Source organism: Cyrtonyx montezumae, unplaced genomic scaffold (genome assembly GCF_038088225.1).
Source record: "Cyrtonyx montezumae isolate F1298 unplaced genomic scaffold, pur_monq_1.0 scaffold_26, whole genome shotgun sequence".
In the NCBI taxonomy this organism is placed as follows: Eukaryota; Metazoa; Chordata; class Aves; order Galliformes; family Odontophoridae; genus Cyrtonyx; species Cyrtonyx montezumae.
In genome coordinates, this window is record NW_027072003.1 from 1947063 (window position 1) to 1960448 (window position 13386).

The window sequence follows — 13386 nt, forward strand, 5'->3', positions numbered from 1 at the left end:
GTCATACGCTCCCAGCTCAGGTTTAGCAGAATCCATCTGAGCTGAAATGACCGTCTGAGAGCTGTGAGGTTCTGCTGTTTAATTTTGATCTGCTCTGTATACTTTTTTCAGAAGCTGAGGAGCAAAACTCCCATCACAATGTTAGGAGTCCCAGTCTTTCTTCCAGCCACGCTTTGTGGGGACAAAGTTCTCCTGCCTGAGCGTTCAGTTCCTCGATGTGAAGCAGTTAATGCCACTCTCCAGCTGTTGCAAGGCTAAGTGGTTGCTTCTAAAGCATCACACAACAAAAAACAGTGCTAATGCTGATCACCACTCCTCAACTGAGCAGGAATAACTGTGCTCTACTGCCTTAGATAGTTTTTAGCTCGGGGCTGTGCTCAGTCATGTCTTTGGGCACAGCTGCAGGTGTTTGGTCTGTTGAAATAAAGCTGAGAAGTGCAGTAAACTGTTCACAATTAATCTGATAAGAATTGACTGAGGGCCCTGAGTGGGAGCACTGCGGGACAGGTGTAGGGGAGAGCCCAGTGTAATCCCTCCAGGTAATGTTTCATCAATGTGTTTTTAGTAGGAACACTTTTAAATGATGAAAATCACTCAGCCTGTGCTGCCCAAGTCTGGAGCCTTGCAGAGCAACACACAGTGGCTCAGGTTACAGGAATCAGCTGCTGGAATGGCTTCTGCTGTTAATAGCTCTGACTGGACCAAGACGCTGTGTTCTGTCATTTCCACCCCTTGGGAGTCACCCATTGCTTTGTTGCTCAATCTCACCCATTTCATTATCACATTTTTGTTCTTTTTCCTCTTCCTTTTTGTAGAATGCTCTTGAGATCAAAGAACTCAAAAAGTACGGCCCCTTTGACCCATATATCAATGCCAAGGTGTGTACTTTGCCGTCAGCATTTCACTGCATCATTACTCCAAGCTGCACTCGCGTGCTTCCAGGTGCAATGTCATCCAGTTGCAATGATACCTGTTCAGTTTGCAGCTGTTTGGGGAAGAGTAAAATGCAACCATTTATTTACTCTGGGTTTCTTTCTTCAAAGCAGTTATAGAAACATAATTTAAGGGAAGCTTTTCCTTACTTTCCTGGGGGCTCCTTCATTGCTTAGCCTTGTAGGACTCACGGTGATGGTCAGTTTGCTTGATTTGGCTGGATGACTTCCAAAAGGTAATGTCATTTCAATTAAAATGCTTTAGGTATTGTTTCATGTGCTAATGTTGCTGATAAATGCAAAGAGAAGGAAGTTGTTCTTTTTTCCTGCTTAAACATGGATGCATTTTCTGTGGGCTGTTTGGAGTGAATTTCATGCCTTTTCTCCTACAAAATGCATAATGCTGTGTATGTTTGAATGGACAGTTAATTCTTTTGGTGATGGTGGGGAGAAGAGGAGGTAGTAACATCGATACCTCCCTTCCCGAGCTCTCCGTGTCCTGCTTAATGCTTCAGTCTCTCTTATGGTGTTAAGTCTATGTTGTCTGACCCCTCAGCCCTGGTCTTCTGCTCCTGTTCTCCTGCCTGTTTTGCTCCCCTTTTGCTTTTAGCTCTTGAACTACAAAAAGGCACGATGTCAGCACCTACGATGCACTGAAGCTGAGCAATTGAGGAAGCAGATCAGAAAGTTCCTGGGGTTGCTTGTTCTGTCTGCCCAGTGCATAGTTGGTGGTGTTTTCTCAGGCACTCCACCATTTCTCATTTTTATTTATAGTGAAGCAGCAGACACCAGTGTCAACATAATAGCTGCTGCTTTATCACAGGATGCTTCTGCTCTCAGCCACTGCACCACGCTTGCTTCCAGCCACCTGTCCAGGACTCAGCCATCCATGGCAGATCTCTCTCTCTTTCTCCCTCTCAAAGTTCAGTTGGGACTTCCACTCTGCTTGATCTGCAGTACCTTTAAAAACACATCCAAAATTCCTGAGCTCGCTAACCACTGGGAATTATGTTTATTTTTGTAGCTTCTATTTCAGGAGATGCTCTAGCATGTACCTCTTGGAGTGCAAATATATCTACTGGAAACTTGTCCTTGTCTGTGATCTTGACAAAAATCCAGCCAGGGATTTTACAGCAAAAAATATCTTTGGTGGAAACGTATCCCAGTTGAGTTCAGCTGGCTGAAAGGGAGTTCTCCAAATTACTGCCAGTAACATAGTAAAATCTTATATGCTAGCATTCAACTTTTGAATGAGGAAGGAATATAAAGCTCAAATTTGGTGAGCTATCTTGTGGAATGTTAGTAAGTATTCTATCTTAGATTTATTCTTTCTTGGAAAGTGTGTTTTAAACTCTCAGTGCTGTGTTTGTGATGGCTGTAGTGCTCTTACAAGCAAGGCTGGGGCTTTGAAGTCTTTGCTTTGGTTTTAAGGAGAGAGAGATGACTCAAACATTACATGTTAGGTCCACCCTGAGTTGTAACCAGCTTACCACTGGTTCCTGTGAGTGTGATGAAGAGGAAGTGGAGCTATACCTAGCACACCAACCTTGATGCTTTCTCAGTAGCTTGGCTGCAGCTGGGAGGACCAAACAAAGTCCAAGTGTGAAGTGAGGAGTCCTTGCTTGGCTGGTGCTTCCAGCTTCTCAGCTTCCATGCAGGATGGGATTTGGCATAGAAACAATCAAAGCAAGATGTTTCCTCTTTCCAAGCATTTGGAATTCTTGGGAGAGGGGACAAGTGTTTCTATAAGGCTGGACTACAGATTAAATTCTTACCCTCGTCAGGAAGAGGTAAGAGAGCCAGAAGCTTCTCATTTTCCTGAAAGCTTCTTTTTGTGCCTCTTCCTTTCCAACATCTTTTAAATAAATAGCCCTTTCAGTATGTCCATGTGGCCCTGAGAGACTTCTGAAACACAAATGACAGAAGAGATGGAGGTGCAACTTTGCTCCTGTGACTGCTGCCACCTTGAACTGGGCTCTTTAATTGGGATGAAGGAGCCAACCAGTTGAGCAGAGCCCAAGTAGAAAAAACTGTCACATAGCCCAAGGAGGAATAAACTGCACAACCTACCTTTGTCTTTCTTAATTGGCAGCAAATGATTCATGCAGATTGGGTTTAAAGTGCTATAAATCTAAATGGTCTGCTGAGGGAGGTGGAAACCATCTGGAGCCTGCAGACGAAACCGGACAGCGCAGCCACCTGCAGAGCTCCTGAAAGCTTGTTGGACAGATGGGGATCATTTCTTCAGTGCCAAAATCATTTCAGATGGGCACCTGTAGGGGTGAAGGGGCCTGCTCATCCTTGCTATGCTGAAGACAGAGGCATGAGTGGAGGTCTTGCAGTGTGATCTAGTTCTGGATCCAGTGGCTGGCAAGCCTGCCTGTGGCAATGGGGTTGGGACCTGGTGGTCCTTGAGGTCCATTCCAATCCATTCTGTGATTGTGTGTGTGCCACCGGGCAGGGACGAAGGAGATGCTGGGACTGATGGCTCATGCTGCCTTCTGTCTGCTTCGTGTCCAAGATTGTCACCACCAGGCCTGACCATCACCTCCGGGTGAAGCTGGGATTTAGCTTAGCAGGTTTTCATCTCTGCCTGCACTGAGCTGAAGGAGCAGCTCTGTGGAGTTGCTGCTGGTGGAACGCAGGCTCTGAATAAGGCGAGAAGAGATGGGCATGCTGACAAAAGTCCTACAAAGAAATCTCATCTGGGACTGAAGAAAGATGTGATTTAGATTGAAGCCCTCTTGCAGTGTGTTAGGAACAGGAGCACGGATGCTCTGGAACGAGCTGTAGGTGCTCTTGCTGCAGTGTGATGAGCATAAGGGCAGTGGTATCTAGTTAGCAGGGCTTGGGAGATGTGATGGAACCCATGTGAAAGCAGAGGCATTCCCGTTACTGTTCCCATTTTGTGGTCTGTAGGCAGGCATCGGCTGAAGCCCGGCTCATCGCTCCCCACTGCGATGAAGGGGGAGTGCTTGGATCCCTGCAGGAATGCAGCCCCTGGGTCCTATTGAGCACTCTGGTTTTGTTTTGTTTTGTTTTTTTTTTCCTAAGAAGTTTTGAAATTTGAACCCACGTGCCTTCTGGCTGCTGGGAAGGAATTTTCTTTTTCCATCTCAGATAAATACATACATCTGAGCGCTTGTGCTCGTTGTTAGGCTCTGCTTGGGGCGGGGGCACACGCCTTTGCCTGGAACAATTTTGCAGTCCTCGAAGCAGGGCAGACCCATGCAATAGCAGAGGTTCCTGTGATGGGGAAAGACTTGCCATAATGGTGCAAGGTGGCTTACTGCCTTGGAACAGTGCCACAGGAGCACGGGTGGGGGATTTTGTTCAGGTTCTGTGGATGGGGATTTCATCCAGAGCACCAGCACCCCGAGCTGTGTAGAGAAAATGGGACTTAATTGCAGCGAACTTCAACAATTGCACCATCTGAGGAAGTTGTATGGCCATTTTGGAGCTGCTAAGTGGGTGGTTAGGGTTACAGCATGCTTTAAAGCACCCTTGGCAGATAGAGTTGGGATGGCAGGGGAGGATGGGCAGAGCTGGGGGTGGAACAAGCCAGGGCTGTGCACCCCCTCCTCGGCTCTGTAGGCACACAGCTGCAGATCCAGGAGTGCTGGAGCTGTCTCCTGGTCCCTTGAGCTGTGGGGCACGCAGGTGGCCTCGGCCTGGCTGTGTCACGGGCTCACCAACACTCTGCTTCCCTTCCCTGCCGAACACAAATAAAGGATATTTCCCAACCTTTTAAATCAACTTGAGACCAGCACCGTAGGAGCGTTAGTTGTGATCTCTGTAGCTCTCTATTCTCTCCCTTTCTCACTCTGTATGTGTATTTTATGTGCAGACTTCTTATTCTCCAGTAACTTCTGTCCACGTGTGTGTGCGTTCCTTCACCGTGGCTGCTGCTCCAAGTATCAAGCCTGTTGTTTGTCTGTGACCTCCTGAGCTAACAGTGATGCCCTGCTTTCCTTACCTTCCAAAATATCTCTCTGCACGTGGCTGTGTCCTGCCTCCTTGCTTTGTGCTTTGACAACAGCCTCTCCACGTCTCGCTTCCCTTCTGCCTTCCCGTGGCTGACAAGTGATGCAAAGTGATGTAAAACTGAGTGGGAGTTTGCATGCTGTGACTCCTGTAATCCCAGAACGGCGTAACGCATCCATAGGATTAAAGCACAGCAAAGCGAGCTCTGCAGCGTGCTTGTGAAATACTGACTGCTTTTCCAGGCTGCTGTTAAAAAAAAAAAGCCACAAGAGAGGGCATTTGCTCTCAAAGCATCAATGGAGGTGTTCTGGTCAAGTTCATGTTCTGAAGTAGACCTCCTGGCTCTGTCTGTGTTATTTATTTGTTCTATTGGGCTCTGCTGAAGTTTCAGCATGGGATGATGGTGCTGAAGTGACTCGGGGTCAAATTATTGTGTAAATGTTCACACCCTTAACTGAGTCCTTCAGTCCCTAAACTGAAACTTCTCTGCGTGTGCTTACACGGGTGTGAAACTAGAAGCCTGAGATGAACTTCATTTGAAAGAGGAAAAAAAAACCAACTCAACAAAGACTCTTCAATGTGGTGATGTTCCTATTTTGCACCTGGAAATGAAACGTGGGGTCGCTCAGAGCTTTGCTGATTGTAACCCAACCCAATTGCTGCATGCGTTGGTTGGATCTGGCTTGTGTGTGCTGCTCTGGTGTTTCTTCCCTCCAGTTGACCTGAGACCTTGATGATGAGGGCTCGTTAGTGGAGCGACCCAATTGCACTGTTTGCTGAACTGATTTGCAAGCTGCATGCAGCTGCATGCTCTCTTTCTCTAAAATGGCCAGCTTGCAAGCTTCAGAATTGCAAGGGTGGAATGGCTGCTAGGATAAGTAGGATCGAAACAATTGAAGTTTAAATCTGAAATGATGACAAATTACAGCAGATAGAGTTCATGGTGCAGATGACGTGGTGTGTATTGCAGTCCCTTATTTTGGTGGCATCCCAAAGCAAGGGATGCTGCCAGCTAATAGCAGACTGCTTCCCAAGGGCGAGAGGAATTAATGAGCATCCAGATACAGCACGACAATCCCTTAAGCTTCAGCGTGGTCTCTTGCTTTGGGCATCCGTGCTCTGAAAACAGGCTGCTCCATCTAGAGCACCGATTCCCACCGAGCAGATTCCTCACATCTGAGTGAAGCTCGTTGTCCTGAATGGTTTTTGAAGCTTCCCCAGGCTGTCACTGGGTGGGTCGCTGGGTGAGCTCCTCAGGGGATGTCTGCGCCTGGTATTGGCACAGTGAAAGCACTGCTCCAGTTCCATCAGGGCTCTCTGCTTCCCGACTGCTTTTTGTCTTGTTTTTGCATTTAAACTTCAATGGTTTGAGCGTGACACGGAGCAGCTCTGCTCTCCTCCTCCTGACACATTGGCCTTTCTGACCCCCTCCCCCCCTCCTTCCCCCCCCCCCAGAACAACGACAACGAGACAGCGCTGCACTGCGCGGCGCAGTACGGCCACACCGAGGTGGTGAAGGTCCTCCTGGAGGAGCTCACCGACCCCACCATGCGCAACAACAAGTTCGAGACCCCCCTGGACCTGGCTGCTCTGTATGGGAGGCTGGAGGTCGTGAAGATGCTGCTGAACGCTCACCCCAACCTTTTAAGCTGCAACACGAAGAAACACACACCTCTGCACCTGGCGGCGAGGAACGGTCACAAAACCGTAGTCCACGTCCTGCTGGATGCTGGCATGGATAGCAACTATCAGGTATCTGGTGTGGGGCTGTGCGAGGGGCTGCTCTGGCTGCGGGGAGGAGGAGGAGCTGTGTGTTGTGTTGAGGAAGGCTCCTCCTCCCTGTCCTCTGCAGGGATCCTTTACGGGAGATGAGCGTTGGCTTTGGGTTCCCCTGGCTGCTCGTTCAGCTTGCTCCTCTGGGAGGCTCAGAGGGGTCCTGTGCAGTGCATGCTTAGTGCTTGCTCATCAGTTGGGTAAAGAGCTGCAGATGCATAGTGAGGGAGGAAAAAAGCTCCTCTGCCTACACTGTTCTGCACTGCAAAACTGTGAGCTCTCAGCGCAGTGGAGGCAAACCATTTCCTTTTCAGCACGTGACCTTTTACTAAGCTTTGGAAAGCCTTTTCTTGGTCTCTAACTCTGAGCCTGCATCTCTTTGCAAAGAGGCAGTCTCTGTTTCCCACTCCAAATTCTCAGTGTTGTAATGTTAATGCTTTGTCCTCTTTGTATACGATGCAGTGTATTTATTGCTTCTGTAACCTTCTGAAACGTTCCTCCATCAGCACTCCCCCCCATCTAGCTTCATGCTATTTTTCATTTAATTTGCAGACTGAAAAAGGCAGTGCTTTGCACGAAGCTGCTTTGTTTGGCAAGACAGATGTGGTACAAATATTGCTGGCTGCAGGTGAGAGAATGATCCCGTTCTGAAACCATAACGTGGCGAGCCCTTCACCCACAACCCGAGGAAACCCTTCTTCTGTGAGAGCACTTTTCTCCAGTCAGTTACCAAAGTGCTGTTCCTCAGGGGGAGATATAGGAGAGGTTCTCCCATGGTGTTTGGCTTTAGGTTTGCTTCTACAGAGTGTTTTTTAGCTCCACCCAGTGATGACACATGCAAGCTGTGTTCATCATCCTTGATTAAAGATGTAAATTTGAGCGTGTTTGAAAGTGTTTTTGCTTTTGCCTTCTCTATACCTGCTGCTATAGGTATTGATGTGAGCATAAAGGATAACAGAGGCCTGACAGCTTTGGATATTGTGAGGGAGCTTCCTTCTCAGAAAAGCCAACACATAGCTGCTCTCATTGAAGGTAAGCAGTGTGGGGGGCAGGAGGGAAGAGGTTAGGGTGCAAATTGTGCCTGTGCAAGTACAAGATGAGGGTCTCAAGTGCTAGGAAGTGTTGAAAGCAAAGGAGCTGCAAGTCAGTGAGAATCTTCAGGGTATGGGAAGAGATGAGGATGCAGTGCTCAGGTGGATGGTCTGGAGCAGGGGTTGGCAGGAGGACTTCCAGGAGTGGATTTAAGGGGGATTAGCTTCTTTGCTGGAAGAGCGAGGCATCACTTTTACAGTTTAAATGGGCTTAATTGAGCTTGTTTTAACTTGCTTTATAAGTAAATTAAAATTAAGGGTAGTCTAAATCTTCTTGCAGAATGCAAAGTAATAGCTTTAGATATGGTTTTGGATTAACTCTGCTTTACGTGTCTGTAGGCAAATAGTCACCCACTGTTCCCACGTCCTACTCCTCGCTTCATTGTGAAGCTTGGGCATGGATTTCTGCAGATAAGATTTCCAGAAAGGAACCTTGATTACCTGTGGTTTAGGAGGGATCTTGGCCCTTTGTATCTGCCCACATTAGGGAATGAAGCGTGGCATCTTAGCTCAGCTCCTGCCTTGTAATTACACTGTCTCAATTTCCTGTCAGCCGTGGGGGGAAAGATCAGAAGCATATGCAACTGGTGGTGTGTATTCCTGCTTAGCACTTGATGAGAGCTCTACAGGCTCAAAGCTCTTTGTGAACTTTTAATTAAGCTTTGTCTGTGAGGCTGGTACTGTACTCTGTACTGAAACTGAAGGCAAAGATGGGCTTTAAAACTGAACCTCTCTCAGGCGAATGCTGATAGTTTGCTCTTGTAAGTGAGCTGCGTGAGATGGTGCTGTCTGACTTCATTCATGTAGGCTTAATATTTCTGACTTGGCCTGTGGTTTGGGGACTGCAGCTAGAATTAGCTTCTCTGCTGCTTTATGACCCCAGAAGACCAGACTGTGTCTCCATGTAGCGCTGCAGCCTGTGCCCAGAGCACCAAGTCCTATGCTCCTCCGGGTTATGTCCCTTCAGGAGCTTTGCAGCTTTCTGATTCAAGTGTCTGTAAAAGTTCAAAGGATCCTTCTTAACCTTGTGCGTGTGATTAAAGAGGTTGACTGGTTCTATTTCGGGATCTGAGCCACAAGTTTCAGTAATGTCCTTTGGTTATTTTTTTGGAGACATAACGCTGACAGTTGGTGTTCCATCCATAAGGGAGAAAATCCCATCTGCTGAAGTGAACATAAAACTAGATGGCCATAAACTGATCCTTGTTGTTGCCCCACCTCGTTGCAGATTACACAACTGGGAAGAAAAGTGCCAAAGCTGCAGAGAAGACAGCACAAGCACCACTTGCTCCAGCCACAGACCCGGCGTGCTGGATCCCTCAGGGTAGGTTCCACACACCCCAGGGGTCAGTGCCACTCCTCCTCCTGCCAACGCCAACCTTCAGAGGACAGGAGCCTCCAATGATGCCCTTCTTTCCTCTCTTCCTCACAGGTGATGTGGAGAAAGCAGTGACAGAACTGATCATAGACTTTGACGTGAACCCAGAAGAGGAGAGCCCGTATGAAGCTTTGTACAATGCGACGTCCTGTCACTCCTTGGACAGCCTTGCCAGTGGGAGGTCTTCAGACAGAGAGTCTGTGAATAAGGAAGTGGAAGCAACTGGCCCTAAAGCAGCAGGAGTCAGGCCTGTATGTAGCTGCGTGCTTGCCTTAGAAAGATAACTTTTCTCTGTCGCTGTGATTGTGCAGCAGGCTGTGCCAATTCCTCAGCTTGAAGAACTCTTGAAAGCCATCCCTGGCATTGCTCAGAGCAGGCAGGTACCTCTGCTTTCTGTACCTGTTCACATTACCCACACCTGTGTTAGAACTGAGTTTGTTTCTTATCAGCCATGTTCAATACAGGGCAGCACAAATAAGCCACTGTTACCCACATCCCCATTCCAGCGTGGCATGCAGTCACTGGTGTGCCTGGCTATCACCCAGCATTGCATCCTTATGTTTTCTGGAAGTTGAATACTGCTCACTGTGAGTTTTGGTTTGTCATAGCATTACCCTTCCCTGAAGGGTGACCTTATTGCCTAGAAAAAGCTTTGGAAACTTGTGTAGCATTTCTCCTTTGCCTTTTTCTTTGCCCAAGAAAAGGCTCTTTAGAAATCATGTCTAGGAATATCTTGCAGAAAACTAATTAGCAGCAGAAATGCGTTTTGTGTATGGCTTGCAGAGATCTGTAGAGGGTACTCAAGGCTTTATGAGGCAACACAAAGCTCCTGGAACCATCTTTGGAGAACTCTTCCTCACCTTCTGTTAGTTGCATCTGCTGCCTCCTTAGCAATCATAGTAACACTGCTCAGTGGCCTTGCAGCACGCTGTGTCAGCTTCAGGCTTTGTTTTCATAGAAAAGGGTTTGCAAAAACAACCTGAATTTTTGGACAAAGGGCAAAGCAGTAATGACCAATTGGACTGTGGGTGGTACTGCACCCATGCCTCCTCTCCCCTTGCGAAGAGGTGCATCCCTTTTCCTGTGCTATTTGCAAATGAAACAAAACCTTCAGAAGATGGACATTTTGTCCACATCTTTTCTTTTTGTTAAATGTATGCAGTACAAGATGCAGTGTGCTGTTCATTAACTAACTCTCAATGGCTTACATCCATCTGTGTGCTGTCCTGTGTTGATAGTGGCTGATGTGAAATAAGCTCAGCTCTGTCATAAATGAGATGAGAGGCTGAACAGCAGTGAAGGCAGAGGAAGGAGGGAGTTGCTATAGGAGCTTTCTGGAATTTGTCCTGAAACTTGCTTGAGCCTTCTGCAATAAGCAGTTTTTCTGCTCTGATTCAATTAGCCATTAGATGGAGCTGTTGCAGGGCAGGAGCTGACCTAGAGATGTCTTAGCTCTGCCTCAAGACAAGAGGGCTCAGCTCTGGCTGCCTGCAGGCAATCTTGGGATATGTGAGGAATGCAGTGCAGCACTGTCTCCTTGATCCCAGAGGTTCTCATTGAAAGAGATGCCTCTGGAATCACTTATTTCTCTGTTTCATTAAGACACGAGTGAGTAGTGACACAGTGAGTAGTCCCTTTCTACACATCATTATGATCTCATTACTGATCTTATCCTTGCAGTGCTCTGCTATAGAGATGCCAGTCTGGACCTGAATGAACTGGCTTAATTAGTGAAACAAGCCTGTGTCAACGTCACCTCCCACTTCAGCACGGCTGATGCTCCTGTGGGTCTGAGCTGGCCTTGTGCAGTTACTGCTCTGGAGGAGAAACGAGTGGTCTGTATGATCAGTGGTGCTCCCTCCAGGGTGCTGCAGTTGGTCCACCTGCAGAATAGCTCTGCCCAAACTGGTGTCCTGCTGGAGGGAGGAGGGAAGGCAGCCCTGGGAGCTCTGTGCTGTTGGGATTCATCTTCTACTGTGCCCGGATTGATGTGAAGAGGTCCTCAGCATGCTGTGCTCCCAGCAGTGTGGCTGTAGTTTGAGGAAGCAGAGGGGGATGTACTTAACACAGTGACTGACAGTGGTCTTCTGAACTGCAGAGAGAGCGCCCGCCCCCCCCTGCCAAACCACCCCCCGATGAAGAGGAGGAGCAGCATGCAGAGAAGATGGGCCATGGTGCTTCCTGTGAGGTATGTGAGGCTGCATCTGGACTGCTTTGTAGCAGTGAGGCTTAAAGACCAGCTGTAATCATTTGAGAGGAGGCAATTGTGCTATTACTTTCCTTGCAAATTGAGTTGGGAAGGTTTTTTTTTGTTGTTTTTTTTTATTCCAGCACTGCTGCTTTCACTTGCCATGGGAACTTCCTTTGTGTGGTTCTTCCAGGGCACCTCTGCTTTGACCTTCAGCCTTGCTTTCCTATTCTTGGCTGGGAACTCTCATAGGAAGAGATTTTTCTGTATCACGTTGAGATGTGGACTGTTGCCCACTTGTAATGATCCCACCAAATACATCTTCATCCTCAGGGTTTCAGTCTCAAGTGTTAGTTCCTGCTTCCTCTGCTCTTCCAGCTGTGCAGGGGATGCGTGGGCTTCTGGGTCCCACTGATGTGAGCAGGGCTCAGGCTCTTGAATTCAGCCAAGATTCTGGCCCAGCATATGTTAAAGCTGTCTTCTGCAGAGGTCAGTGTGTGGGAGCTGCTTTTTGATTAGAGCTCTCTTATTCTGCATTCTTGCTCCTGGGCTTCCTATGGCTCATATTTTATTCAGAACCTCAGACGTGGGGGCTCTCTGGGAGCCCTCAGTATAAGGGTGGTCTGTGAAACCACAAATGCATTGGAAACCTTTGTTGGCACCCAGGAGGATCTTCAATGCAAAAACAAATCTTGAGGATTTCCTTTTCCAAATGCAGTGAGATACATGTGAAACTAATGAAGTCTCTGCTGCCTTTGGCTGCTGGAGCAGGCAAAGTTCAGCAGTTCCTTTGCTTTGCATGTGTTGATTTGCTGAAGTTCCTATAAGGCATAAATGCAATCTGTTTTCTGAAGCACGTCAAATCTACACTAGACAAAAGTAAACATAATTTGCTGTAACAGAACAGACTTTTTACAGAGTGGAACACCAACCAGCACACAGACAGTAAAAGTGGAGTGCCAAATGGAGGACTCTCTACTGCTGTTGTTTTCCAGTGTATGATAACCAGAGAGGAGAGCTGGAGGGTGGCAGGTCACAGTATAACTGAAAAGCAGGACTTGTTTATGACAGTAAGCATGAATGAGAGAAGCATGCACTGGCTGTTCCTGCCGAGTTACCTTGCCATATTTAATTACAAAACACATGCTGTGTTGTCCTGCTGTTCAAGGCTTTGGAAATGGGGTCCATTAAAGGAAATTTTGCTGCCAATTACTTGTGCACAAAGTGGCTTGCTAGAGAAATCTTGATTTATTTTATTGATAAAAATACACACAGTGAGCACAGCTGCATGGCAGTGACCTTCCAGGTGTACCATAAGGCAGTTTGGGTTTTTTTTTTTGTCTTTTCTTGCATTTTTTACACGTTCTCTCTGAGTTGGGCAGGCATGAACAGGAATATGCTTAGGGATTACCATAAGCTTCTGGAAGCACAGCATCATGATCACCCATCCCCAAAACACGTTCTCACATTAGGGCCAGGGCACTTAGTCATCGAATGCTCTGGGGTTGGGCCAGACTCTGGTCTTAAAAGCAGTCCTTTTATTCCATTGCCAGGATGGGGCTATCAGTCAAAGCAGATGTGCATAAACAAGAAACTTAACTTCCATGTGGAGAAACGTTAGTGTAAACAGGCAAAAGAGCTGATTGTTTGGAAGGTGCCTGAGTGCCCTCTTTCCATATCAGCAGAAACCTTCTGGGTTTTCAAATTAAACTTCAGTTTCATTTGTTTGCTGCTCATCTCCAGAAAAGAAGTGCAGGCAAAAGGCAAAGGCACCACGACCATCCAGCAGTGCTCACTGCAGTGCTGGGGGGCGGAGGGAGAAGTGAAATGCCCTTTAAGAAGTCTTTCACCAAGTCCCCTGCTGTGGATTAAGTACACTTTATGGGGCATGCTTGTTTCTAACAGCTTATTTTTAGGCTTTGGTGATAGTGAATGGTTCTTAAACTGTAACCAATAGGTACAAATAAATAGAAGGTGAATCAGAGGAAAAAGTCTCAGTGATCTCTTTACACCTGGTTGTGTTACCTGAAGAGTAAGCAC

The 13386-nt window shown here is 47.3% G+C and overlaps 1 protein-coding gene across 5 annotated transcripts in view; it reads left to right on the top strand.

The window, feature by feature from the left end:
• ANKS1A (ankyrin repeat and sterile alpha motif domain containing 1A) overlaps positions 1 to 13386 on the top strand; it is an 80115-nt gene that overhangs the window by 20787 nt on the left and 45942 nt on the right. For 4 of the 5 annotated variants that reach the window (XR_010622448.1, XM_065740272.1, XM_065740275.1 and 1 more), the window contains exons 4-10: positions 816 to 878; positions 6372 to 6668; positions 7242 to 7317; positions 7620 to 7721; positions 9009 to 9104; positions 9213 to 9409; positions 11257 to 11346. Coding sequence is in view for 4 of the 5 variants with exons in the window: in XM_065740272.1 (XP_065596344.1) it covers positions 816 to 878; positions 6372 to 6668; positions 7242 to 7317; positions 7620 to 7721; positions 9009 to 9104; positions 9213 to 9409; positions 11257 to 11346 (921 nt within the window). In the remaining variant the exon portion in view is untranslated. The remainder of the gene's footprint in view (positions 1 to 815; positions 879 to 6371; positions 6669 to 7241; positions 7318 to 7619; positions 7722 to 9008; positions 9105 to 9212; positions 9410 to 11256; positions 11347 to 13386) is intronic. The other variant, XM_065740273.1, reaches the window with a different exon arrangement.